This window comes from Drosophila miranda, assembly GCF_003369915.1.
Source record: "Drosophila miranda strain MSH22 chromosome Y unlocalized genomic scaffold, D.miranda_PacBio2.1 Contig_Y2_pilon, whole genome shotgun sequence".
NCBI lineage: Eukaryota > Metazoa > Arthropoda > Insecta > Diptera > Drosophilidae > Drosophila > Drosophila miranda.
This window is the reverse complement of record NW_022881614.1, coordinates 359,179-384,598: the sequence shown is the minus strand read 5'-3', so window position 1 is coordinate 384,598 and position 25,420 is coordinate 359,179. Positions and strand designations below refer to the sequence as shown.

The window sequence follows — 25,420 nt, the reverse complement described above, 5'->3', positions numbered from 1 at the left end:
CTCGCCGAGTCGTTGAGTGAGAGCGGGGAGGGGATGTGTAGAGATTTGGCCATATAATGAGATGTTTAGGCGAGCCATTAGACAGATAGCGCGCGCATCCGTCAGACACAGCTACAGCTACAGCTACATCTATAGCAACAGCTACAGTGACATAGGGAGGGGGAAAAGAAAGAAAAAACGAGCTGAAGATACGAACGAGAAGTACACGCGGGGCATCGATTATTCGGTTCGAGTTCGGTTCAGAGGAAAAACTGGTTCTTCTGGCAGTTCCCAGTGTCCACGTCCCCCCCCCCCCCCCCCTCGCACTATGGCGATAACTATTTCAACCGATAAATGCGTGGGAAACCGCAACTAAGGCAATCCGCTAGCTGGTTCGCCTTTTCGTAGGCGCTTACCTATGGATAAAGTATCTGTATCTGAGGCTCCAATGGCCCCACCTAAAAAGAGCCGTCTGCTTCTAGATTTACTTCTAGATCTGCAATTACAGATAAACCAGAACTCATTATAATAAAAATGAGTTATTAAAACCCCAAAAAACGTTTCGCCGAAATCTAGCCCTCCGCCAGAGAGTAATGGGGCTTCAACCACCGACCATCAACCTCCTGGGGTTTCGGGTTGAACTTTAGATTAAAGAATACTCCTCTCGCCTTCCCTTACCTTGTGCTCTTTTCTCTTGTTAATTTCTTGGAAGCTGTCAACGATGAGAACTAACTTTTACACCAAAAACATAGTCTGTCTTCCTGGTCGGAGAAGAGTAGGAGGGGAAGTGGCATGTGGAACACGAGGAGGAGGAGTATGAGGAGCATCAAATCATGCAAGAAATTTGTTACTGACATAAAAATTACCATCATTATAGTGTCTGAGGAATACAATCCCCCATACCCCATAGCGAGACGAATACGAAACACCAAACAGGAAGCCACAACATACATACATACGAGTGTACGGACAGCGGGGCAAAAGGCAATGTGTGGTAATAGAAAATGTCGAAATAGAAGAGAAGGAGCGAAACCCGAGACGGGGACCATGCCACGACAAAGGAGGCATGAATGGAGGAGAAGAAGACGGGGCCAGAGAATAGACAGACAGATGAATGGATGGATGGCTGCTGGGTGATCGATGGTGCCTAAGGTGGAGGTAACACCGGGAAGAGTTGGGAGTTCGAACCTGGGAGCTGGAAGAGATTCACGAAAGAGGGAAAAAAGAGAAGAGACTCACCTGCGCATGATGGGCAGAGGTAGCGTGAAGCGTCCGTCGCTCATGAGGGGTGGACCCGCTGGACCCAGTCCGGGGAGGGCACCGTGGATATCACGGATGTCAGCATTGCAGGTGGCACGGATGGTGGCAGCGGCGGCGGCGGTGGTGGTGCCGGTTGCTGTGCGGGGGCTGCTGCTGCGAGGGGGAGGCACCATTGTGATGGGCACGGGCACGGGCAGGGCGCTGTAGGGCGGTGGGTAGTGCGGGTGTAGGATGTCCGGGAGGAGGGCACGCGCCAGGCCCATGGCCACGGGATGTGGGTGGTGCAGATGCGGGGGCGGGTGCAGCTGCGGAGGGGGTGCTGGCGGCGGTACATGGTGGCGTCTCGGGTGATGCGGGGGAAACTGCTGTTGCTGTTGCTGCTGCTGTCGCCTTTCGCGTCTCTCCCGACGTCGCTGCTCCCGTGTGCGCATCTGCTGCTGCTGTTGCTGCTGGGAAGAGGAGGGGTATGCAGTGAGGTCATCTGTTTGGCATTCGGTGGAGGTGAAGGTGCGTGGCGGGGTGGTGGCAACGGTAGTGGCATTCACATTGATTATATTGACACTGTTATCATTCACGTGATGGTTGCTGCTGATGCTGCTGGCAGCTGCCGCTTGTGGCGTTGCAACCTGCTGCTTATCCACACTGGGACTCGTATTAATATTTAGCAGATTTTGGACACTTGTTGCACTAAACACTTTTGCAGCTGCTGCTGTTGCCGCTGCTGCTGGCACACTATTATTTATCTCCACCACACAAACACCGTTATTGTTGTTGACAATGCTCGACGTGGGCGACGACGACGCGACCGAGACGCCACTGCTGCTAGTACCGTTATTATTACTATTATTATTATTATTATTACTATTATTATTATTATTATTGTTGTTGCTGTTGTTTACTTGAATCGTGAGACTCGGCTGACGCTGGCAGGACTTTGCAGTCGCAGTCGCCGTTGACGCTGCCAGCACAGCAATGTTGCTAACGCCCTGCTCTGCAGGACTTTCACTGTGGTTATTGTTGCTGCTGACTGCATTAAGAAACACACTGCTGCTACTGCCTGCATTCGTATTTGGATTGGCATTCGCTGTTGCTGCTGCAGTTGGCGGCACTGCCACTGCATTGGCTGGCACATTCAAACGCATCTCGATGTTGGCGTTATCAATATCCGACTGGCGTCCCGTTCCCCGCTCAAATCTACTTTCACTCGCGCGAAATTCGGCGTACAGACGCTCGAGTTCTGCCAAACATTTGTTGGGCCGCAGCACGCTGCCGTCGCTGCTGTTTTCATACGAACAGTTGCTTGTGCCGCTGCTACTGCTGCCGGTTGTTGTGAACGCGTTGAAATGTGTCGAGCGAGTGATCGTTGGGCGCTCTTGGCTGTGGCTGTCGCGCTCGCGCTCGTGCTCTCGCTCTCGCTCTCCCTCTCCCTCTCCGGCTGCAATGGCACAGGAAACAGGTTGAGTGACCTGGCGGTCTGCTCTCAAGCTGGTTTCCTCTATTCCCGTTGTTGCTTTTGCCATTTCGTGCTCATCGCCAGCTTTGCCTCTTCTCTGTTCAATGATAATGCAATTGGCTTCGCTGCTGCTACAGTCGCTATCTTTGTTGTTGTTGCTGTTGCTGTTGTCGATGCTGCTGCTGCTTGTCTTTTCTCGGCTTTGTTGTGATCTTGCATTCGTTGCTGGACTTTGTTTTTGTCTCTGCCTCATTTCCGTTGCATTTGTCGTTTCAGTGTCTCGTTTGTTGCTGCTTTGCTTTATGTCTGGCGTGAATGAAGCGCAGTTCTAGAAAGAGAGAAAGAGGGAGAGTCAACGTGAAGTCATTAGAGAGAGGTTATATTGAAACTACGGGAAGGCGAGAGAGCGGTACCCACATTTAACTGCTCAGCTTACGTTACAAACTTTGGTGAGGAGACATCGGGACTGCCGTACCTTTTATTTGATATGCCTTGATTTAAGTTTTAAATTGTAATTAATGCTAATTGCTGAGGGATTAACCCCGCAACCAGGGAGAGTTCTCTCACTTTACCAAAGGCTGGATTGAAACCAGTAAAAAGGTGACTCCCCCTCCTGGTGTGGGGCAGGAGCTGTGGCATGGACTGTGGAAGTCGCATAAATGTGCGCTTAATTGAATTAATTAAGCCAACGCATAAACATAAAACCCGTCACAAGTAATTGTTGTTTCTGTTGCGGGTGCTGTTGGTGATATCCCTGGCTGGGTCTCTGCTGATAAAGCTGTTTCTATGCTCGCTCCCCCCACGCGCCGGATAATCATACAGACGATAGCATCATCCCCTATCCGCGAGACCCTAAATCCGAACCTGACTCCTGGACTCCGACGCTGACGCCCTCACTCATCCACGGTATTGGGATGTGGGTTATGGGCCATGCGGATGGATATGACGAGTATGTATATTGTGGATGTGGGATCTAATTATGTTACGCTGTGTTACTTGAATTAATTTCGTCACAGAAATATAATAGGGTTTACTGTTAGCCCTAGCCCCCTCCCCCACTCTCTCACTCTCCGATTGTTCTAATGGAGAATGGAGTCGCTGCTGCTGCTCAGTGGACTGCATTACAATTGCGATTGTGCGGCGCCTCACACACTGCAATCACAGAAGCAAAAAGAGTGGGGAAGAGAGAGAGCAGACCCGACTGCACAGCCGAAAACCGAAAGTCATCCACACCTAACGGTGCGTGTGAGCTTCGTTGATTCTTCGTCCCGTCATAGCACGAGGATCACTAAATATAGGCACGAATATACAGAAAACACCGTGTAGCCCTATTAAATGAAAGTGTGTGCACGTAACGCACGAATCTGAGTTCTACCGAGCACGTCCCATGCCCATCTTTAGTTCTTTCGCCTAAATCTCTCGTCATGAGTCAGTCGTCAGAGACACATACGCAGAGATAAGGTTGGGGAGAAAAAGTGTGGGGAGCGACCCATATAATATGCGGATGGGGAGCTTTATGGAGTAGAGCTCTGCTTAACCCATTTATTCCTGCCTTTTAAGCTCTGCAATCCGTGGCGAAGAACAGATTGCACAAATCGGATCGGATCGGCTTGGATCGGGAATAATTATTTCGCTTGATTGAATACCTGAATGATGAATGGTCCCCCCTTTGACACTGTTCAAACTTCTATTTTTATTGTTCAGTAATGCATATTATGCGCTTTCAGGAGTGTCCCCGAATCTGTTCCACGGCTCTACTTCCACTGTCTTTGTTCTTTGTTTTTGTAATTTTTGTGCGGTCATTTTCCGTTTCGCTGATGCAACATAAACAAATTATGGATTATACACAGAAAAACAGACCACATGCAAAGGATAGATGTGGGGGCAGTGGTTGCTATTAGATATACTCTATATTACAGTATGAATATAAAAGTGGAAACAAAGGGGAAGTATTACCCCGCCCCGACTCCGTATTCGGTACTGATAGGCAACATATGGTGCTTATCTGCTGGCGGAGGAGGGATGCTAGCGGCACTTAAGTGTCTAAATGAAACAGTAGCCCTTATCGGGTCTTCTGGGTTACGAGGGGGGATGTGGTACATGGAGGGGAAGCTGTCAATGGGCCCGAAAAGGCGACAGTTCGACTTTGCGTTCCCATTCGACTTTGGAGAAGCCAACAAAATGTCTGTTGAACCCTTGACATCAAATTTGATGGCGCCCCATTAAACAGCTAAAAGCGTAAGTACTCTTTATAGATGAGGAGACAATTTTATGGGACCCCGGACTCACCTGCGATATGTAGTCGTCCGTAAAGGAGCGCACTAGACGCTCAGCGGGAACATTTGCCGTTAGTGGAGCTGCTGCTTTTATTGGCGATCGTTGCGATCTATCACATGGTTCGGTCTCCGGCTGGGATCCGTTCCTGGGACGAGTCACGCTCGACATGGCCAGGAGGGAGGTCGAGGTAGAGCCCTTGGCCGAGTAGAGCGACTCGTAGGAGGGCGGCTCCTGGATGGCCGTTGCCGCCGAGGAACACCATTGGGTCAGAGTGTGGGCTGGGCTGCCGTAGTAGGAGGGGTATGAGTATCGGTTCCGTCTTCCCCCTCCACCTCCGCTAACGCCACTCCCCTCTGCGGTGGCCGACTGCCCGGCTTTGGCCAGATCGAAGCCTGCGATGGCCGCATCGAATGCGCTTAAACTAAAATTTGGAAAGGAAGGCACGGGGGGTAGCGGCAGTGCCACTGGCAGTGGTAATAGCAGGGGCACTGACTCCACTGCTGGTGGGTGGCGATGCGCGTAGATGGAATGGACGTGGAAGGAGTGGGCTTGTGGGTGGATAGAAGGCTGGTTCAGCGCTGAAGCCTCGTAGCTGCTGTGCGATTTGTGGAGCTTTCGGTTGAGGCGCTCGTCATCGTCCTCCTCCTCCTCCTCCTCCTCCTCCTCCTCCTCGCCCTCCGAGGAGCTGGGCATGGGCGTGCGCTCGTATGGGGTCCAAAGCATGGAGGATAGGGCCTCCTCCACATCCGGCGGCAACCGTTGGCGGACTGCTCCCGATCCTGCTCCAGCCCCGTGGCTGGGCGTGTTGTGCTCAGACAAGGACATGCTTGCCGCTCCCTCATCGCTCAGCGTCGGCGGGGATCAGAGGAGTACTCGATTCGGAGTCGGACTTGGAGCGAGGCCAGCATTCTGAAAGAAAAAGCAAGAGGAACGAATAAAATAAATCCAAATGTAAATGCCAAATGGAAAATGGAAAACTTTTAACTAAGCAAATGGCTGACAAATTAAACGCTTACAATGTCCCAATTCCTCGGTTGGAAAAGTTTTCAGGCCTCCTCTCCATGCACCCATCCATCCATGGACCCCTCCCATTCCATAAATTGCGATTAAAGCATTTAAAATTGAAGAAAAAGGTTCTCTGTTCTGGATATCCTCTTCGAGGATAGATGTGGTCCCACTAAGTGAATATACCCGCTGGCAGAGGAAACCCCGAGAAAAGCCCAAAACTGAAAAACCCCAAAACGAAATAAGCCAGCAGACATGAAAAACAAGCTTCCGTTTTGTGGAAAATATATGCAGAAAAGTTTGCGATGCAAAGTTTCTCTGGTCAGTTCTTTCCATACATTCGTCGAAGACGGACGTGTCGCGCATTGAAGTTTCTAAATAATCGCAAAGAGCATTCTGTGTGCTTATCTCGCACGAGAATCTATTTTTAGACACTGCGTAGCGGTGTCGGTAACACGAGAACAACAAAGAACAGTAAGCGAAGTAAGCTGTCGTACAGCGGGCAAGCTTTTGCCCTCGCCCTGCGCGCAGCCGCAAACGAAGGGCAACAAAAGCTCAACTTTTCTTAGTAGCAAGAATTCTTGATGCTAGGCAATCACAAATTTGTAACAAGCAAATTTCGTGAAGTGCCAAAAAATGGACGTAGACTCACCTGATCATTCCCAGCTTAGTGATAAGCTTTCAGCGACTGATAAGATGAGGAAAATAGCTGGTGCACCTGCAGAATTCCGTGCCAGCTTGGCTAAAGACCTATATAAGGCAATTGGAACGCCTAACTACAATAGTAGCTTGATCGCAACGACTACAAGCACTATTACCACGAGCACACTATCTTTTTCAACAGGGAAATGTCCAGCGAATTACTCAATGGCAAATACCGTAACTGGCAGCATATGTTCAGTACCGAGCACCTCGAGAGCTGAGGCGTCTACTTCAAGCTTAGCCAAAAAAGTATCCCAAGGAAAAGATTGTAGCTTTCAGATGCCGATGGTCTCTATTAGTAAAAAGCAAAAAAGAGCTGATAAAGTCTCAAAAACAATTAAAAAAACTACACACCCAGCTATTCCAAAAAATCACCCATTCAAGGGCCGCCAAAATTTTACACCTGTTACTACCCCTTCAGTAGCACTTCTAAATAATCGCTATGCAGCGCTATCTGAAGAAGCTGAATCTGTCATGGAACTGGACGAAGAAGAGCAACATGGGCTAGTAGCAAACGAAGCTAGCAATGAGCAGCAGCCAAGCATAGTGCCTAAGCCTCCAGCTATTTGCAAGTGAATAAAATGGACAAACTCGAAGACGCCCTCAATTCTGTAATTCCAGCTGATGAGTATGACATTCGCACATCCAGATTTGGAGTTTCGCGTATATATGCAAAAAATTCCCAAGCTTTTCGAACAGTTATTGAAATGCTGACGAAGCAAAACTGTGAATTCTGGCACCATCAGTTGAGAGAGGATACGCCGTACAGATTGATTATTCGAGATATCCATCCAAATGTACCAAAACACTTAATTGAGCACACTTTCACCGACAAGGGTTTCACAGTCATGAACATCTACTGCCCCAGGAAGCCAAACTGGCGTAATATTGAAATAAATGAAGAGGATGATCATGAAATAAATAACTTAAAAACAAGACAGAGTATGTTCTACGTGAACCTAAAGAAAACACCAAATATTGCAGAGGCACTTAAGATTACTCAAATTGGAAGGCACAGAGTAACAGTAATTAAGGCAAAGCACAGTAAAGAATTGGTGCAGTGCTTTAGATGCCAAGATTTTGGACATACGCGAAACTACTGCCTTAAAAAGCCAGTCTGTGGAAAATGCTCTGGCGACCACTATACTGGATCAAAATCGTGCGAACTAAGTCTTAGTAACAAATCCATTTGTGCAAACTGCGGCGAAGATCACCTATCTAGCTATAAAAGTTGTTCAGTCCGAATTGAACTCAGCAAGAAGCTTAAGCCGACAGCCAGACTACCAGAAGATGGAATGCCTGCCAGTAGCAAAAATAAAAATCACCCAGTCGGATCGCAAGTCATCTCAAATGCCAATGTGAGGAGTGGGTTCTCCTATGCAGACATAACAAGACCGCGTGCAGAGAAAAATATTAACGTGAACACATTACATGACAGCTCCCGGTTGTTTAATGGTGCTGAAGATCAACATTTTAGTAGCAAATTCAAAATATTAGAAAAAGCTATAAACGACCTTAATAGTAGAATGGATCAAATGTTCAAACTAATACAGGATACGATGGAGGCAAACAAAGCCTTCCGCGACCTGGTACAGAAGCTTATTTCAAAATGAACAAGCTTCAATTAAAAATCGGATTATGGAATGCTCGAGGGCTAGTCAAGAACATTGAAGAACTTAGACTTTTCCTTAATGCTAATAAAATCGATGTAATGTTGATAACAGAGACACATATGCGCCCTGGTCGGAGAGCATTCGTACCAGGATACGATCAATATTACGCTGATCATCCCAGCGGAACATCGAAAAGTGGCTCTGCTCTGTTCATACGATCGTCCATTGCCCATACTCAGAACGAACCTATGTCCAGGATAAACATACAAGTTGCCAGCGTGAGTGTGCCGACTAATGTTGGATGCATCAAGATCTCCTCAATATACCTGCCACCCAACCAACCTTGGAGTACAACTGATTTTGAGCAACTTTTTCTTAGCCTGGGGAACAGATTCATCGCAGGCGGTGACTTTAACGCAAAGCACCCATGGTGGGGTAACGTCAGATCATGCTGTCGAGGGAAGCGATTGCAAGAGGCCATCGTCAGTAGCACATGCGAAATCCTTGCCACAGGCGAGGCAACTTTCTTCTCATACAACACTCGCCTTACACCTTCTGCTCTCGACTTTTCATTGTCAACGGGATTGCGCAAAACAAGCTGTCAGTCGAAACTAAATATGAACTCTCCTCGGATCACCTGCCAATTGTAGCATCAGTGCATCATTCTCCTCAAATCAAAACTATGAAGCAACAAATTCTCCCTCGAGGCTCTTGCGTTGAAGTATTTCAAGCCGAACTAGATAGTAGAATCAACCTCAACACGGAAATAAAAAGTCCCGATGATATAGAAGATGCAATCTCGATATTTATGAGAAACGTAATATTGGCTGCATCTTCTGCTGCGCCTGTAAACCAATGTTCACCAAGCCAACGACGACAAGATACTCTTCCCCAAGTGCCGTAGCTCTCCTGCGCCTGAAAAGAAGAGTAAGAAGAGAGTATGCGAGAACGGGTGATACTCGAGTTCATCAAATCTACTTGAGACTATCAAACCGTTTGCAAAAGGTACTTGCAAAAGTCAAGCAGACGAGCATTGATAACATTTTAGAAAAAGCTGGCCCCGATGCATCTTTCAACTATACTCTCTGGAAGCTTACAAGCCGATTTAAAAGAGTAGTCATGCCTAAATCGCCAATTAAAAATCCAGCAGGCGGTTGGTGCTACTCCAGTCAGCAAAAGGCTGATATCTTCGCAGACAGTTTAGAGCAAAGATTTAAGCCATTTAATCTTACGTCTGCTGTTACACGAAGGGCCGTCGAGCTACAATTGGAAATGCCATTTCAAATGTCCTTGCCAGCAAGCCCAGTCACATTTCAAGAGGTGGTGCAGCAAATTAAGAAGCTGAAGGCCAAAAAATCCCCTGGTGAGGACCTGCTGGACAACAGGACTTTAAAACTTCTGCCTAAAAAAGCGCTGCTATTTATAGTGCTGCTCCTCAACAGCATTCTTAGGATAGGACACTTTCCTACCTGCTGGAAGATGGCGCTAATCTCCATGGTACCTAAGCCAGAAAAACAACACACAGAAGTCGATGGCTACAGACCAATTAGCCTGCTCTCAGCGCTAGGGAAGATGGCGGAAAGAATGATACTGAACCGCATCATGCAGCTTGAACCTGTAAAGAAAAGAATTCCAAAGTGGCAGTTTGGATTTAGACAAGGTCACGGCACGCCAGAACAACTTCATCGAGTGGTCAACTTCGCGCTTGATGCAATGGAGCAAAAAATGTATTCGGTAGCTGTGTTTATGGACATTCAACAAGCGTTTGACAGGGTGTGGCATGATGGCCTCCTCTTTAAGCTGAGAAACATATTGCCGCCGCAGCTATTCCAGCTGGTGAGTAGCTTTCTAATGGACAGAAGTTTTAGAGTTGTTGTAAATGGAGCAAAATCATCGAAGCGCCCAATCTGTGCAGGCGTCCCACAAGGCAGCGTTCTTGGACCAACGTTATATACCCTATATACAGCCGATATGCCTTCCTCAAGGGTAATAACTGGGTTGGACGAGGACGATGTGTTGATAGCAACCTACGCGGATGACACTGCAGTGCTGACCAGAAGTCCAAGCATAAATCTAGCTACGGAAGCTCTGCAACAATATGTGAGCAGCTTTGAGGTCTGGGCTCAGAAATGGAACATAGGCATCAACAGCAGCAAATGTGCTAATGTTACTTTTGCTACGAGAACACTTTCTTGCGGAGGCATTAATATGCTGGGCTCCACACTTACGCACAAGAGCTCGTACAAATACCTGGGTGTTGTACTCGACAGGTCACTAAATTTCAAAACCCATACTACCATGGTTCGACAGTCTGTGATGGCGAAAGCGGGAAAGATGGCGTGGCTACTTGCACCAAGAAATAAGCTGTCGCTGTACAGCAAAGTCACGATATACAAGTCCATCCTCAGCCCCATATGGAAATACGCACTTCAAGTTTACGGCCTCGCGGCAAAAACCAACTTAAATAAAATTAGAGTTGCTCAGTCAAAAATTCTACGACGAATATGCAATGCTCCATGGTACATACGAAACAGCGACATCGAGAGGGACCTAAAGGTTCCCAAAGTGGGCGATGTTATACAATTACATGCAGCAAGGTACTTGCAACGACTTGGTGGTCACCCTAATGCGCTAGCCAGACGTCTAATTAACCCGCCAAGGAAAAGAAGACTCAAAAGGAGTCATCCACTGGATCTCCCTACTAGATCCCTCCTATAACATCTCGTTAACTTTTTGTAAATAGTGTAAATAATGTATGTACCTACTCCATTAACATTAAGTTTAAGTATGTATCTCCTGTGATCAATTGTTTTTCCCCTTAAATGTAAAACTAGATTAAGTTGCCACGAAAGGTAGCAGTAAACTTGTTTACAATAAAATACAAATTTTCAACATGAAAAAAAAAAAAAAAAAAAAAAAAGTTTCTCTGGTAGCATCTACCCCCGCCACCCAGCCGCCTTCTTCTTCCTCTCTATGCCCCAAGGAGGCAAGGAAAACTTTGCCGCACACACACCACTCCTGGCGTGGAGTGGAGTGGAGAGTGGAAAGTAGGCTGTGAGCCAAGTTTAAACTGGCATCGAGTGGTGGGAAAATGGCTTAACGGCTGTCGGACTAAGCGGGAGACATTGAAACGGAAATGGCTGGCCATGGACGTCACTCGATGCCAGCCGGAGCGGGAGTGCAGGGGAATGCACTGGCCGGCGACCAGCCCACCACCTACCGAGCGAGCAGCCGCAACAATAAGAGTGTGGGGATTGGGGCAAGTTTAAGCCGCATGAACAGGACTGAGGACTGGGGCTCCGAAGTTTTATGTGTTGCATATCCTGAGGCGCTTGGCTGTTCTAATTTTTTCGCTCGCCCGCTGGCCCTTCCCCGGTGACAACTTCTTTCTCTTCTTGAGCTACTTCCTCTCCATCTTTTTGGGAGCTTTGTGTGGTTGTGGGCTTCCACCATTGAATTGCTTTCTTTCTTTCTTCATTCTTGTTGTCTATTTCATTCTCTTCTGGTCGTACCCAATGCCCGTCCAGAACGTGGGGCATACACTATTCTGGACTCTGCTTGCAGCAGGCAGAAGGAGTTACAGCACTGTGGCTGTACTGGGGAATTTCTTTTTTATGCCTTATTTATCTAGTAATTATCTACCAATCTATTATATTTCGCTGCGACTCATTTTGAGAGGTTTCTTTCTCGACTAAGATTCTCTATCTTTTTCGTGTTTTGTGTTATGCTTAAATAAAGATTTGTGTTAGTGTGCTTCATTCATTCATTGTTGTTGAGGTGCAATTTCCTCGGCTATGTGTGTCCTTGTTTGTGGCAAGTTTATGTGCATTTCTGGCCTTCATTGTTGTCATTCTCTTTGGTCGCCATTTCATTGTTGTGTCGAAGAGGGAGGCAGGAGGCAGCGGAAGCAGAGGAAACACTCATTCACTCACACAATAGCATGCCTCGTCGAGTGGCAAGCGCACAAATTAATACGTATGTGCAACAATTGAGGGAGAGAGAGAGAGTGTGTGCGATTGGCAGAGTGTGTGTAATATGCATGTTACCTACTTTTGTAAGCTTTTAATTAACAACAGGCTTTCCACAGAGAGAAAAGCGAAAGAAATGCCTTGAATCTTAAAAGGCCTTTGTGCGGCAAGCCTTTGTTGGTGTTTGCAATACGTGGCATGCCAGTGTCCCTGCTGGAAGCTCTTTAAAGATTTATTTTCTTGAGAGTTGCACACACATATAGTATAGCTGTGAAGCGAAAATCATTCGGATATGAGATATTTCTACAACTCTTAAAGTTGCTCAAAGAAATATCTCAGCGAAAAACACACCCAGGCACCATTCCCAAAGCCATACAAATATTTATCCAAAGTTCTGGCACTGCGATAAAGAAAACTCTGAAGAAGAGACTCCCAGCCCACCGCCCCTGCGCAAATGTCACGCAAATGAGCAAAATTGTTTGCAGCTCTTTGCAGCAAAGCAAAAGGCTGATATCTTCGCAGACAGTTTAGAGCAAAGATTTAAGCCATTTAATCTTACGTCTGCTGTTACACGAAGGGCCGTCGAGCTACAATTGGAAATGCCATTTCAAATGTCCTTGCCAGCAAGCCCAGTCACATTTCAAGAGGTGGTGCAGCAAATTAAGAAGCTGAAGGCCAAAAAATCCCCTGGTGAGGACCTGCTGGACAACAGGACTTTAAAACTTCTGCCTAAAAAAGCGCTGCTATTTATAGTGCTGCTCCTCAACAGCATTCTTAGGATAGGACACTTTCCTACCTGATGGAAGATGGCGCTAATCTCCATGGTACCTAAGCCAGAAAAACAACACACAGAAGTCGATGGCTACAGACCAATTAGCCTGCTCTCAGCGCTAGGGAAGATGGCGGAAAGAATGATACTGAACCGCATCATGCAGCTTGAACCTGTAAAGAAAAGAATTCCAAAGTGGCAGTTTGGATTTAGACAAGGTCACGGCACGCCAGAACAACTTCATCGAGTGGTCAACTTCGCGCTTGATGCAATGGAGCAAAAAATGTATTCGGTAGCTGTGTTTATGGACATTCAACAAGCGTTTGACAGGGTGTGGCATGATGGCCTCCTCTTTAAGCTGAGAAACATATTGCCGCCGCAGCTATTCCAGCTGGTGAGTAGCTTTCTAATGGACAGAAGTTTTAGAGTTGTTGTAAATGGAGCAAAATCATCGAAGCGCCCAATCTGTGCAGGCGTCCCACAAGGCAGCGTTCTTGGACCAACGTTATATACCCTATATACAGCCGATATGCCTTCCTCAAGGGTAATAACTGGGTTGGACGAGGACGATGTGTTGATAGCAACCTACGCGGATGACACTGCAGTGCTGACCAGAAGTCCAAGCATAAATCTAGCTACGGAAGCTCTGCAACAATATGTGAGCAGCTTTGAGGTCTGGGCTCAGAAATGGAACATAGGCATCAACAGCAGCAAATGTGCTAATGTTACTTTTGCTACGAGAACACTTTCTTGCGGAGGCATTAATATGCTGGGCTCCACACTTACGCACAAGAGCTCGTACAAATACCTGGGTGTTGTACTCGACAGGTCACTAAATTTCAAAACCCATACTACCATGGTTCGACAGTCTGTGATGGCGAAAGCGGGAAAGATGGCGTGGCTACTTGCACCAAGAAATAAGCTGTCGCTGTACAGCAAAGTCACGATATACAAGTCCATCCTCAGCCCCATATGGAAATACGCACTTCAAGTTTACGGCATCGCGGCAAAAACCAACTTAAATAAAATTAGAGTTGCTCAGTCAAAAATTCTACGACGAATATGCAATGCTCCATGGTACATACGAAACAGCGACATCGAGAGGGACCTAAAGGTTCCCAAAGTGGGCGATGTTATACAATTACATGCAGCAAGGTACTTGCAACGACTTGGTGGTCACCCTAATGCGCTAGCCAGACGTCTAATTAACCCGCCAAGGAAAAGAAGACTCAAAAGGAGTCATCCACTGGATCTCCCTACTAGATCCCTCCTATAACATCTCATTAACTTTTTGTAAATAGTGTAAATAATGTATGTACCTACTCCATTAACATTAAGTTTAAGTATGTATCTCCTGTGATCAATTGTTTTTCCCCTTAAATGTAAAACTAGATTAAGTTGCCACGAAAGGTAGCAGTAAACTTGTTTACAATAAAATACAAATTTTCCACATGAAAAAAAAAAAAAAAAAAAAAAAAGTTTCTCTGGTAGCATCTACCCCCCGCCACCCAGCCGCCTTCTTCTTCCTCTCTATGCCCCAAGGAGGCAAGGAAAACTTTGCCGCACACACACCACTCCTGGCGTGGAGTGGAGTGGAGAGTGGAAAGTAGGCTGTGAGCCAAGTTTAAACTGGCATCGAGTGGTGGGAAAATGGCTTAACGGCTGTCGGACTAAGCGGGAGACATTGAAACGGAAATGGCTGGCCATGGACGTCACTCGATGCCAGCCGGAGCGGGAGTGCAGGGGAATGCACTGGCCGGCGACCAGCCCACCACCTACCGAGCGAGCAGCCGCAACAATAAGAGTGTGGGGATTGGGGCAAGTTTAAGCCGCATGAACAGGACTGAGGACTGGGGCTCCGAAGTTTTATGTGTTGCATATCCTGAGGCGCTTGGCTGTTCTAATTTTTTCGCTCGCCCGCTGGCCCTTCCCCGGTGACAACTTCTTTCTCTTCTTGAGCTACTTCCTCTCCATCTTTTTGGGAGCTTTGTGTGGTTGTGGGCTTCCACCATTGAATTGCTTTCTTTCTTTCTTCATTCTTGTTGTCTATTTCATTCTCTTCTGGTCGTACCCAATGCCCGTCCAGAACGTGGGGCATACACTATTCTGGACTCTGCTTGCAGCAGGCAGAAGGAGTTACAGCACTGTGGCTGTACTGGGGAATTTCTTTTTTATGCCTTATTTATCTAGTAATTATCTACCAATCTATAATATTTCGCTGCGACTCATTTTGAGAGGTTTCTTTCTCGACTAAGATTCTCTATCTTTTTCGTGTTTTGTGTTATGCTTAAATAAAGATTTGTGTTAGTGTGCTTCATTCATTCATTGTTGTTGAGGTGCAATTTCCTCGGCTATGTGTGTCCTTGTTTGTGGCAAGTTTATGTGCATTTCTGGCCTTCATTGTTGTCATTCTCTTTGGTCGCCATTTCATTGTTGTGTCGAAGAGGGAGGCAGGAGGCAGCGGAAGCAGAGGAAACACTCATTCACTCACACAATAGCATGCCTCGTCGAGTGGCAAGCGCACAAATTAATACGTATGTGCAACAATTGAGGGAGAGAGAGAGAGTGTGTGCGATTGGCAGAGTGTGTGTAATATGCATGTTACCTACTTTTGTAAGCTTTTAATTAACAACAGGCTTTCCACAGAGAGAAAAGCGAAAGAAATGCCTTGAATCTTAAAAGGCCTTTGTGCGGCAAGCCTTTGTTGGGGTTTGCAATACGTGGCATGCCAGTGTCCCTGCTGGAAGCTCTTTAAAGATTTATTTTCTTGAGAGTTGCACACACATATAGTATAGCTGTGAAGCGAAAATCATTCGGATATGAGATATTTCTACAACTCTTAAAGTTGCTCAAAGAAATATCTCAGCGAAAAACACACCCAGGCACCATTCCCAAAGCCATACAAATATTTATCCAAAGTTCTGGCACTGCGATAAAGAAAACTCTGAAGAAGAGACTCCCAGCCCACCGCCCCTGCGCAAATGTCACGCAAATGAGCAAAATTGTTTGCAGCTCTTTGCAGCAAAGCATTCATTGAAATTATGTACATAAATATTCACAGAGTGAGCCTTCTTTGGCATACTCGTATTTTGTATTCTTCATTTTTATATTTCCTATTTTCTTTTTTTTTTAATTTATATTTTTATTTTTATTTGACTAGACGTGCGTCAGTCAATCAGAGACCAGAATGGCAGCGGAAAACTTTTTTTTGCCAGCCCCCCCGCTTGCGAATTCGCCAGAAAAAAACTTGGATTGGAGGAGAAGTGGAGGAAGTAGAGGCAAACGAGGCATGGCCATCGACAGCAGCAGCAGTGGAGAGGAGGAAAATTGCTGCCAGTATGTTTGTAATGCAAACAAACTTTATCTAATTAAAGGAACACGTGTTACACTTCGGGAGTGGAGACAGAGACTGTTCTACTCTTCCTCTGCTGTCGCCCCCTATCTCGTCTTTCGTCTAGGCAGTGTCTTCGTCATGAGCATCCTCCGAACCATCATCATCATCATCATCGTCTTGGGGATCGACATGGACAGCTTTATCTGGGCGTATGCCTTTACTGGCAGCTGATTTACATTGATGACGACGCACTCGAAACGCTTTTGATGTCTCACTTTGCATTTGCCGATTCGGCATATCTTCGCATGCGACTCTGTCTATGAATGTCTGTGTGTGTGTCTGGTTGTGTCTCTCTCTATGCTTGTGCGTGTACGTTCGCTTCCGCTTCCTGTGTGTGAACCGAGACTCTGCCGAGACCCCCTTAGGCCTTTCATGGGTTTCGTCTCTAGTCCTGGGACTGGGAACGGGGGACACTCTGCCTGTCAAGTGCCTTTTGAGTTGTTTGTCAATATGTAGACCATTATTCAATCAATATATTGACACACATTTCATTTCCTCTTGGCAAACGCGCCACCCGACACCCACCCGAACCACCCCCGTCTCACGACAATAATCCGGCCAAGTGCTAATCGCAAACAAAGTAGTTTTTGCTTGAGTTCCATTTCAATTTCTTCTGACGTTTACTTCGTCCCTTCGTTTTGGCCCATTTTTATGGCTCGTGGCTGTTTGGTTTTTTGCTTCTCCCTCGTCTCCGTCTTCGTCTTCGATTCGATTCGATTGATTCCCTTTACGTACTTTTGACACACTTCCAAGGCTCCGTCAAGGATGCCCCTTGGGACACACATTTCCGCTTAACTATTGTACTGGGAATGAGGGCCCCGAACCCGGCACCCGTCACCACGACTATGCTCCCCTTAAATTCAATTTGGAAGCCAGAGTCCTCTTCTGTTTGCACACGACTCGGGACAGGACGGGGACCGATTCCCAGGCATTTTGCTACCCAGTTTCCCATTTTTTTATTTAATTCTGCGCCTTTTGCTGGGGCACCTAAAAAGTTTCCCTTCTTGCAGCCGAAAAGTAGGCAACGTTGCGACGATCTCTTAAGCCATTCCAAGGATTCCTTTCTTTTCGTTTCGTTTTGGTTGGATTTTGAGTAGAAAGAAAGATGGTGAAACAGAGTAGGGATTACCACTACAACAACAGTAGTTAGGGGATTTGTTATGTCAAGCCAAGAGTAGTGTCGGGAATTGACTCCTGAGGCACAGCCGCCGTCTAATCCTCATTGAATCGCTTGCCCCTTCCCCCAGAAGAAAAATATTGATTCTGCGTTTGATTCTGCGACTGTAACATTCAATTTAACTTTTCAGCAGCCTACTGTGCGGGGCCCTTCTTCAATTAACCAACTTTAAAGCACGTCACAAACTTGGCCAAAGAGAACGCGGCCAGTCGGAAAGAGTTGAGTGGCCCCTGGTACTGGGGTACTACTCACCTTGCCGTAGACGTCCACTGGCAGCAGTCCACTCCTCTCCACTCCACTGCAGTCCAGTGTGGGAGCCTTTAAAGCTGCTGCCTTTGATTGCAGCGATCTCTTAAAAGTTTTGGTACCAAGGATCTGACCAAGTTTTTCCTTCTTCTTAATTATGCTAAAAGCAGCAAAAGCAACCACTCTTCACAGCGGGAGGAATGAATATTTACACCTGCCCCACGGCTAGATGCAAATGTGGCGCCAATGTCAAAGCCACCAAGTAAGGCAAATGCGGCAGGGGGCAGGTACGAGTAGACACGCAATTTGAAACACAACACACGGTCCTGCTCCTGGCCTTCGCAGGAGAGTTTCAGTTTAAATTTGCGGCTGCAATTGCTATTGCTGTTGCGTTTTCACTTTTCACATTCCACAGACACGTGCACTGCTTTTAGGCTTCTCAATTGTCTCTGGCGGAAAAGTCTCGCATCTTTCGAGGTCACATGCTCGACATGTGGCCGGGATTCGCGGGCTTTGGTTCTGTCTACTCCGGCGGACAACACGAACTGATGGCCGCCGGATGGAACAAAGGCTTTTCAATGCGAACTTGACTTTTGTGGAAGAACCGAAACCCAACACGGACGCGCTCTCCGACTGCGAATCTCTCTCTGGTGAGTCTGCGCAGGGGGCATCCTCGATTCTCAGAAGCACGTGCTTCCAGGCATTTCCCTCCTTCCTCGCTCTCTCTCTCTATCTCTCTCTATCGCCCGGTCTCTCGGGCAGGGAGAAATGTTTGTTTACATTTGCCAAAACAACAAGGAGTGGGAAATAGAGCAGGCCCCGGAGCTGGAGCCAGAGCCAGAGGATGGGATGTTGGTCGTTGCCTACTTTTGGGGCAGCAATGAAATATGACTGCTGCAATTGCATTCGTCTCTTGGACAGAAAGCGCCCGAAGGCCCTTCTGTGACTGCTGGAAGTCGAGCAACAAGCTGCTCCATCTGCTCCATCTCTATCTCTTGAATACGAATGCGGAAGGCATCGATTCCCTATGATTATGGCATTAGCTTTGAGTGTTCTTTCGATTCGCACAGATTCCATATGGATAATGCAGTTTAGCAAACTATGGCATTATTTTTAATGGATCTCTCCCTCGCCCGGTGACCGGCTGGCCCTCACGCTTGAGGCTTGAGGATGGAGGCTTGAGGCAGGACTCTGCTGGATCGGAAAACTTTTTTAATTATCATTAATGAACACGAAGTGCACAACGGCAGCGAACAATCATTGGCCAAGTTCTGCACTGCAATTATTGTAATGTTCACTGAGGTTGCAGCAGTGGCAGTAGCATTGGAGGGGCAGCAGGAGTGGCAGCAGCAGGGGCTGGAACAGTCATCGCCAATGATTTATTGTCAGGGACCTACTCTGAAGTTTCCGTTTGGCTTTCGCCAAGACCAAGCCCATTCATTGTATGTACGGAGTATCTGTGGCTGTGTGGCAGCTTGTATGTGTGCGTGTGTTAGAGTGTGTGAAAGTTGCTTGGCTTTGGCAATTAGATAGCAGACAGGAAGGCAGCATGGTGCTTGCGGTATACGATAGTCCATGAAACAGCGTTTATGTTTAATGCGTTATAATGGCCGTTGTAAGTGTACATAACATAAAAGTTTTATGGCTGGGGCGTGAGTAGCCTCTGTGATACCCCCCCCCCCCCCCCCCCCAATAAAAGGCATCGCCAGATGGACGGAGAAGCAGGAGAGCGGAACAACCTTGTAGAGCAAACGAATCCAAGAGTTATGCCGAAAGTTATCAAAAACGAAATTTGGATTTAATTCATCCCTCGACACCCGAAATAAAGCATAATTTATGGATTGGCAGCGAAAATTGAATTAGGATCGAGCATTTATTATATATTTATTGTGTGTTTTTAGTGGGTTTTCCATTTCTATGATAAAAAGAATGTGACATTTTTTAGGGTTCTCCCCAGATAGATATGGTATGGTTCGGGGCCTTTTATTGAATTTACTTTCATATTGCCAGCCATAAATTATGTATATATGTATGTACAACAATTTTTCATAATTTATGCCCGCTTCAAAACAACTCGTTCCCTGTCGCCCATAAAACCCATCGAAGGGAAATAATTTCAATGGAGAAACCTAAACACGCCTGAATACCTCCCCGAGCAAGGACGCATATGCACACGGACACGCAAACTGAGGGGGAGGCGAAGGTGAAGGCGGATACATGTGTTTGGACAGATATCCGTATCTATAACTGCCTCACAGCTGCAGCTCGCTTGCCGCAGAAAGCCCGATAAAGGAATAAACAAGAAGTTCCTGCTACCCGCTTGCAAGCCGAAGGCCGTACGCCGTACGCCCTCCCCGTACAATGGAGTCCATGCCTGCTGCCACTGCTGGGGGTATTACAGAACCATTTCCATTTCGCCTCTACAACCCAGCCGACCCCTGACCCAAACCCCATTTATGACATATGCGCAGGTCGGGAGGAGCACAGTGGGATGGATGCGTGCAGCATGACTATGTGATGACTTCATAGAGGGTATCCTTCACCAAGAGGGTATCTTATGGTCGTATCCCTGTGGTTTTTTTTTTGCCATGGCCATCTGTGGCATTGTGTGGACGCATCTGATGCGTGAGTGCTTTTTTTTCTAGAGTAAAAGGGTGGCGTGGAGGGTGGCAGAGTGCCAACCTGCGCTCGCCCCTTTATATTTTTTATTAGGATTTATTTGATTTACACTTGTTTCGTGCTGAAAGCATTCGCATTGCCCTCCCCCTGCCCGTTTAGCTGGTGGCTACAGGCTGTACGAGTCACAATGGAGAGAGTCGATTTCCCGAATGTAAAACATTGGAATTTACTAAATGATCCACTTTATTCAAGAGTGGGTACGAAATAAACCGAAAGGCGAGAGAGAGTGGAGGATCGTCAATGTACAACAACAGCAAACTTCGTTCTTCTTTCTCTCTCATCAAAACATGGCGTCAAAGTGCTCTTAGGAGGGCTGAGCGTAATATAAGACCCGAGTAGACTGAGTAGAGCTTTTGAGTGTGGCTTTTGCCGAAGCTATAGCTTCGATCAGTTGCAGCTCATTTCAAACCTCGCCGGCGACATGATCGGCTGTGTGTCGGGGATCTTGACGTTTTGCCTGCTGGTAGCACTTATCGGAAGCGGACTGGGAGCAGAGGACTGTTAGCAGAGGTCTCGGAGCATCGCTGATAGGCGGGCACTAATTGCGAAATATTTTACGATTGTTACAGATCCCGACTATTGTAGCACCTTTGAGGAGAGGCCTGGGCGGTGCGTCCACTACCTAGAATGTCCGTCCATCAATGCACTGGTGCAGAAAAACCTATCCGGCCACGAGCTAAGCAAAATGGAGACAGACATGTGGAATCAAGCCAGATGTTCGGACAGGAATACGGTGAGTACGATATCTCGATGGAATAACCAGATGATTTCATGACGTGGCACGTGGTAGACCTTTGTGTGCTGCCAGGACGAAATCAATGCCTCTGGACTGGAGATGCTGAGGAATGAGACGGAGTGCGGCAAGTTCACGTTGTTTAAGGTCACGAATGGGCAACGGGTGAAGATGGGCTCGCGACCCTGGATGGCCCTGCTAAAGTACAATGTCGCTATGATGGCCAGGCATCAGTTTCTTTGCGGGGCCACGCTCATCTCGAAACGTAAGTAGGATCCCCACTAGAACTATCTCTGATCCTTTGATTCTTTAGGCTTCGTACTGACTGCAGCGCATTGATCGATCAACGAACAGCCGTGAGTAGACAGACATTCGACTTTATCAACGCTAACGACGTCTGATCCTGCCACAGAATCGCGCTTCGATTGGGAGAGCACGACATAACCACAGATGAGGACTGCATCATGGTGGGCTCTAAGAAACGGTGCCAGCTGCCCCACCAGGATATAAGCATCGAGAAGATCATCATGCATGAGGGATACCCGAAGAACATCACCCAGAACGACATAGCACTCATAAAGTTGGACCGGGACGTGGTGTACTCAGGTAAGCAAAGGCCATCAGCCGATCAGTTATCAAAGGAAGGAGCTGATAGCCTTTTTTGCAGCTCACATCAATTCCATATGCCTGCCGCTGTATCCGTCACTGCAAAAGAACGTGCTGGGTCAGACGCTGTACCTGGTGACTGGCTGGGGGCGCACTGAAAGCGGCCGCCCCTCCGATGTGCCAATGGAGGCGTTTGTCAAACATATTTCCATGGAGGACTGTATTAAGGCAGGGGATACGCGTTCGCGGAGAATCAGGTCTGTACATCTGCCGGCATACAAGACAGCTGCTCCGGAGACTCTGGCGGACCGCTGCAATACCCGTTCCGCTTCTACGGAAAGCAGCGCTTCGTGCAGGCGGGGATCGTCAGCGTGGGGTCGAGACAATGCGGTATTGAAACTTACCCGTCGGTGGCCACGAACGTAGTGGTGTTCATGCCTTGGATCACGAAGCAGACGGCGGTGGTGTAGCCAAGAGAAAAACCGAGAATAGGATGAATCCAATCGCCTCCACGGGGGTACATCCTTTCGGGCCACTGGCCCGGTCTCAACGCAATTAATTAAGTACGCACAGTGAGGGCACAAAGATTTAATTAAAAATTTTGCCGAAGCTGCAGAAGTGTCCTTAATTTCCACGTCCTCCTCCTCGTCCTCTGCACCCTTTGTCCGGGAGCAGCACTTTGTTTCATTATTTCATTACATGCCCGAGCTGCGATTGTAAGGCTTTTAATTTAAGCCGTTCAAACTGTTCACCGGCAATTGGTAATTGGCAATTGACAACAGCAAATTGGCCATACTGGTACCTACTCGTATTGTGGCAGCACTGGCTGCCCCTCTCTGGGCCTCGTGCTGTACCTTGACACACTGAACTAAGCCCAGAGAGGAAGAGCCGTGTGCCGTGTGTGGTGTGGCGTGTGCCCCAATTTTTATGTGTGTGGGAGATAACCTTTATCCACTTAGGCCCCTTGCTCGTGAATGCAATCCTCTGGCAGCATCGGAGGACGACGAGAAATTCTAAAGAGTGACGGGGTGAGTCAGGGCATTTATTAGTTTAGCAGGAAGTACAGTGGCTCAAAGAGCTTGAACCTCAGTTTTGTGGTCGCTGACAGGAGCCGTCAATGTTATCACTTTAATCCGGTCCTTAGAATAATCCGCAATTCCTGGAAGAACGGATATGAAATCATCATTGAAAACCAGAGTCAACGACCGTATTCAAGGAAGGTGTTAAGACCTTAAAAGAAAAGTCTAGACATTTGCGAGTTGAGTTGTAAATTCAAACTAAATTTTATTCTTAAAATCAGAGCCTTATATGTGATTTGACAATGAGGTAGGAGGTACAATTTGGTAGTCTATAATTATCGTTAGACCTACGCAGAGGATACACTTTACTGAGGGTGTCTTTTTGAGTACATGCTTACATAGTTTTATTTTAGGACCGCATTTGTTTAGTGTTTTCTCCACTTGTGTTTTGTTGTCGTATTAATGGGTTACAGATCTCTGTTTACACCAGTGCAGTCATAACTTGTCTACTTTATGTTATTTCTTTAGAGATCGGTGTCCACAAAGTTAGTTCCATTATCGGAAACAATTTTTGCACATTTTCCTCTTCTTGAAAAAAATCTTCTAAGTGCAGCTAGAAATGCATCTGAAGTAAGATCGCTGACTACTTCAAAATGAATAGCTTTTGTCGCCATGCATACGAATACGGCAATATATCCCTTATAGGATTTCTGCCCCCGGTTTTTAGAGCATCGGATATGGTAAGGCCCGGCGAACTCTACACCTGTATTTTTCTTTGGACGTTGACATGCAATGACTGCATCTTTCAAGAGGCGATGCAGTTACTGCACCGTCAAGTGGCCCGTGTGACACCAGCAGAAGGCTGTTACGCGCGGATCCCAGGCAAAACGCAGCCCTCCTCCCGCCCAACCGACCGAGGGGCGCTGCCGCATGACGCGCGGTGCGTAGCCGAACCAAACGCGAACATGCAAGAAAGATAGCTATTAGACTAACATTCGAGGAAAATTAGTACTAAACTTACTAAGAAACTAAGCATGCAATCAAAATACAAATACCACTACAGTTACTAATTAATAGAAAGGTGTGTAAGGATTAATAATTTAATAAGAGGAAGAGAATTAGTGGTGGATATAATATGGTAGAGGGAATTATAATCCGAGCATAAGACCCTAAACGGTTCATGCAAGGAATAATTCGATCTACAAAGTGGAAGGAACAACGGTATAAAATTTCTAGTCAGTCTAATAGGAATCGTGAAGTGTATGCGGCTCAACAGATCAGGGCTGTCTATGTCACCCCTGATCAAGTTGTGCATAAATATCACACCAAGCATTTTTCTACGGATAACTAAGGATGGGAGGTTTACTAATAGTAGTCTACTAGAGTAAGATGGGAGTCTTACACCCGCATCCCAGTTAAGGCCCCGCAGAGCAAAGAGTAAAAAGTTTTTCTGTACTGATTCTATACGGTCCTGGTGTACTTTGTACTGAGGGCACCATACACAGGAGCCGTAGTCTAAGATCGGACGAACAAGCGAGGTATAGAGAGTCTTTGTTATATAGGGGTCGTCAAATTCCTTTGACCACCTCTTTATAAACCCAAGCACGCCCATGGCCTTATTTACCATGGTAGAAATGTGTTCGGAAAACTTTAACTTGGGGTCTAACATAACACCCAGATCATCCACCAGGGTAATTTTGTAAACGGGTGCGACATTGTAGCTCTGTGTTTCGGCAGATTTCCCATAATTTGTTCTGCAGTATTCTGTCGATACCTAGCACAGCTGACACACTCTTTAAGTTTTTTCTTTAAGCAATTTCTAAGCCCGAATATCCAAAACTTTCGCTGGATATATTTTCGCATCAGATTAATTCCACCGTGCAATGTTTCTTTATGTGCATTCTTGATAATTAAGGTCGTCAAGTGACACTTATCTAAAATCAAGGGATGTTTAACCTCAAATTCCGCGTTGGAGTTTTGCAATCTACCTCCAACTCGTAACAATCCGTCGTTATCTAAGAACGGATTTAAGCTTAATAGTTTATTTTTTTTTCTATTTCCTTTTTATTAATTAGGCTAGCTATTTCGGAACCGAATTGGATAGCTTGTTGTTGTTTTACTATTAATACTTTGGCGCTCTTAATCTCCTTCACTGTCAAAAATGAAGGAAATTCTTTCTTTTTGGTTTTGATTTGAATAAACCTCAATACATATGCAATGACTCTTTCTAGTTTATGCATACACGAATATTTTTGTAATAATTTACAAAAAATGTTATTTTTTGCTATTACCATTGTTGTGCTCACAACAAATTTTTCTTCAATTTCCTCTTTTGGCCAATGTTCCTTAGATTTCGCCAACCATTGAGGCCCTTTCCACCAAATCTTAAAATCTTTTAGCTTATCTGCACTAATGCCCCTTGATGCTACATCTGCTGGATTGTCTTCAGTTCTAACGTGTCCCCATTTAATTTCCTTAATCTTTCTTACTTCGTCAGTTCGACGCCTGATAAACTTGTCTTTATTGTCTCCATTCTTTAT

At 46.5% G+C, this 25,420-nt stretch overlaps 2 protein-coding genes and 1 pseudogene across 2 annotated transcripts; 2 read left to right on the top strand and 1 right to left on the bottom strand.

Moving 5' to 3' along the window:
- Window positions 1-18,371, bottom strand: part of LOC117192304 — a 97,023-nt pseudogene extending 78,652 nt beyond the window's left edge.
- Window positions 18,372-20,943: 2,572 nt separating this feature from the next.
- On the top strand, window positions 20,944-21,609 carry LOC117192854 (serine protease grass-like). The gene is made up of 4 exons (XM_033397608.1): window positions 20,944-21,022; window positions 21,092-21,255; window positions 21,313-21,520; window positions 21,569-21,609. Exons 1-4 carry the CDS (start codon window positions 20,944-20,946, stop codon window positions 21,592-21,594), a joined length of 477 nt encoding a protein of 158 aa, XP_033253499.1. The 3' UTR covers window positions 21,595-21,609.
- A 110-nt stretch (window positions 21,610-21,719) lies between these two features.
- LOC117192852 (serine protease grass-like) lies at window positions 21,720-22,331 on the top strand. Its single transcript, XM_033397605.1, has 3 exons — window positions 21,720-21,861; window positions 21,923-22,052; window positions 22,148-22,331. The coding sequence occupies exons 1-3, from the start codon at window positions 21,720-21,722 to the stop codon at window positions 22,329-22,331; spliced, it is 456 nt and encodes a 151-aa protein (XP_033253496.1).
- The last annotated feature ends 3,089 nt before the right edge of the window (window positions 22,332-25,420 follow it).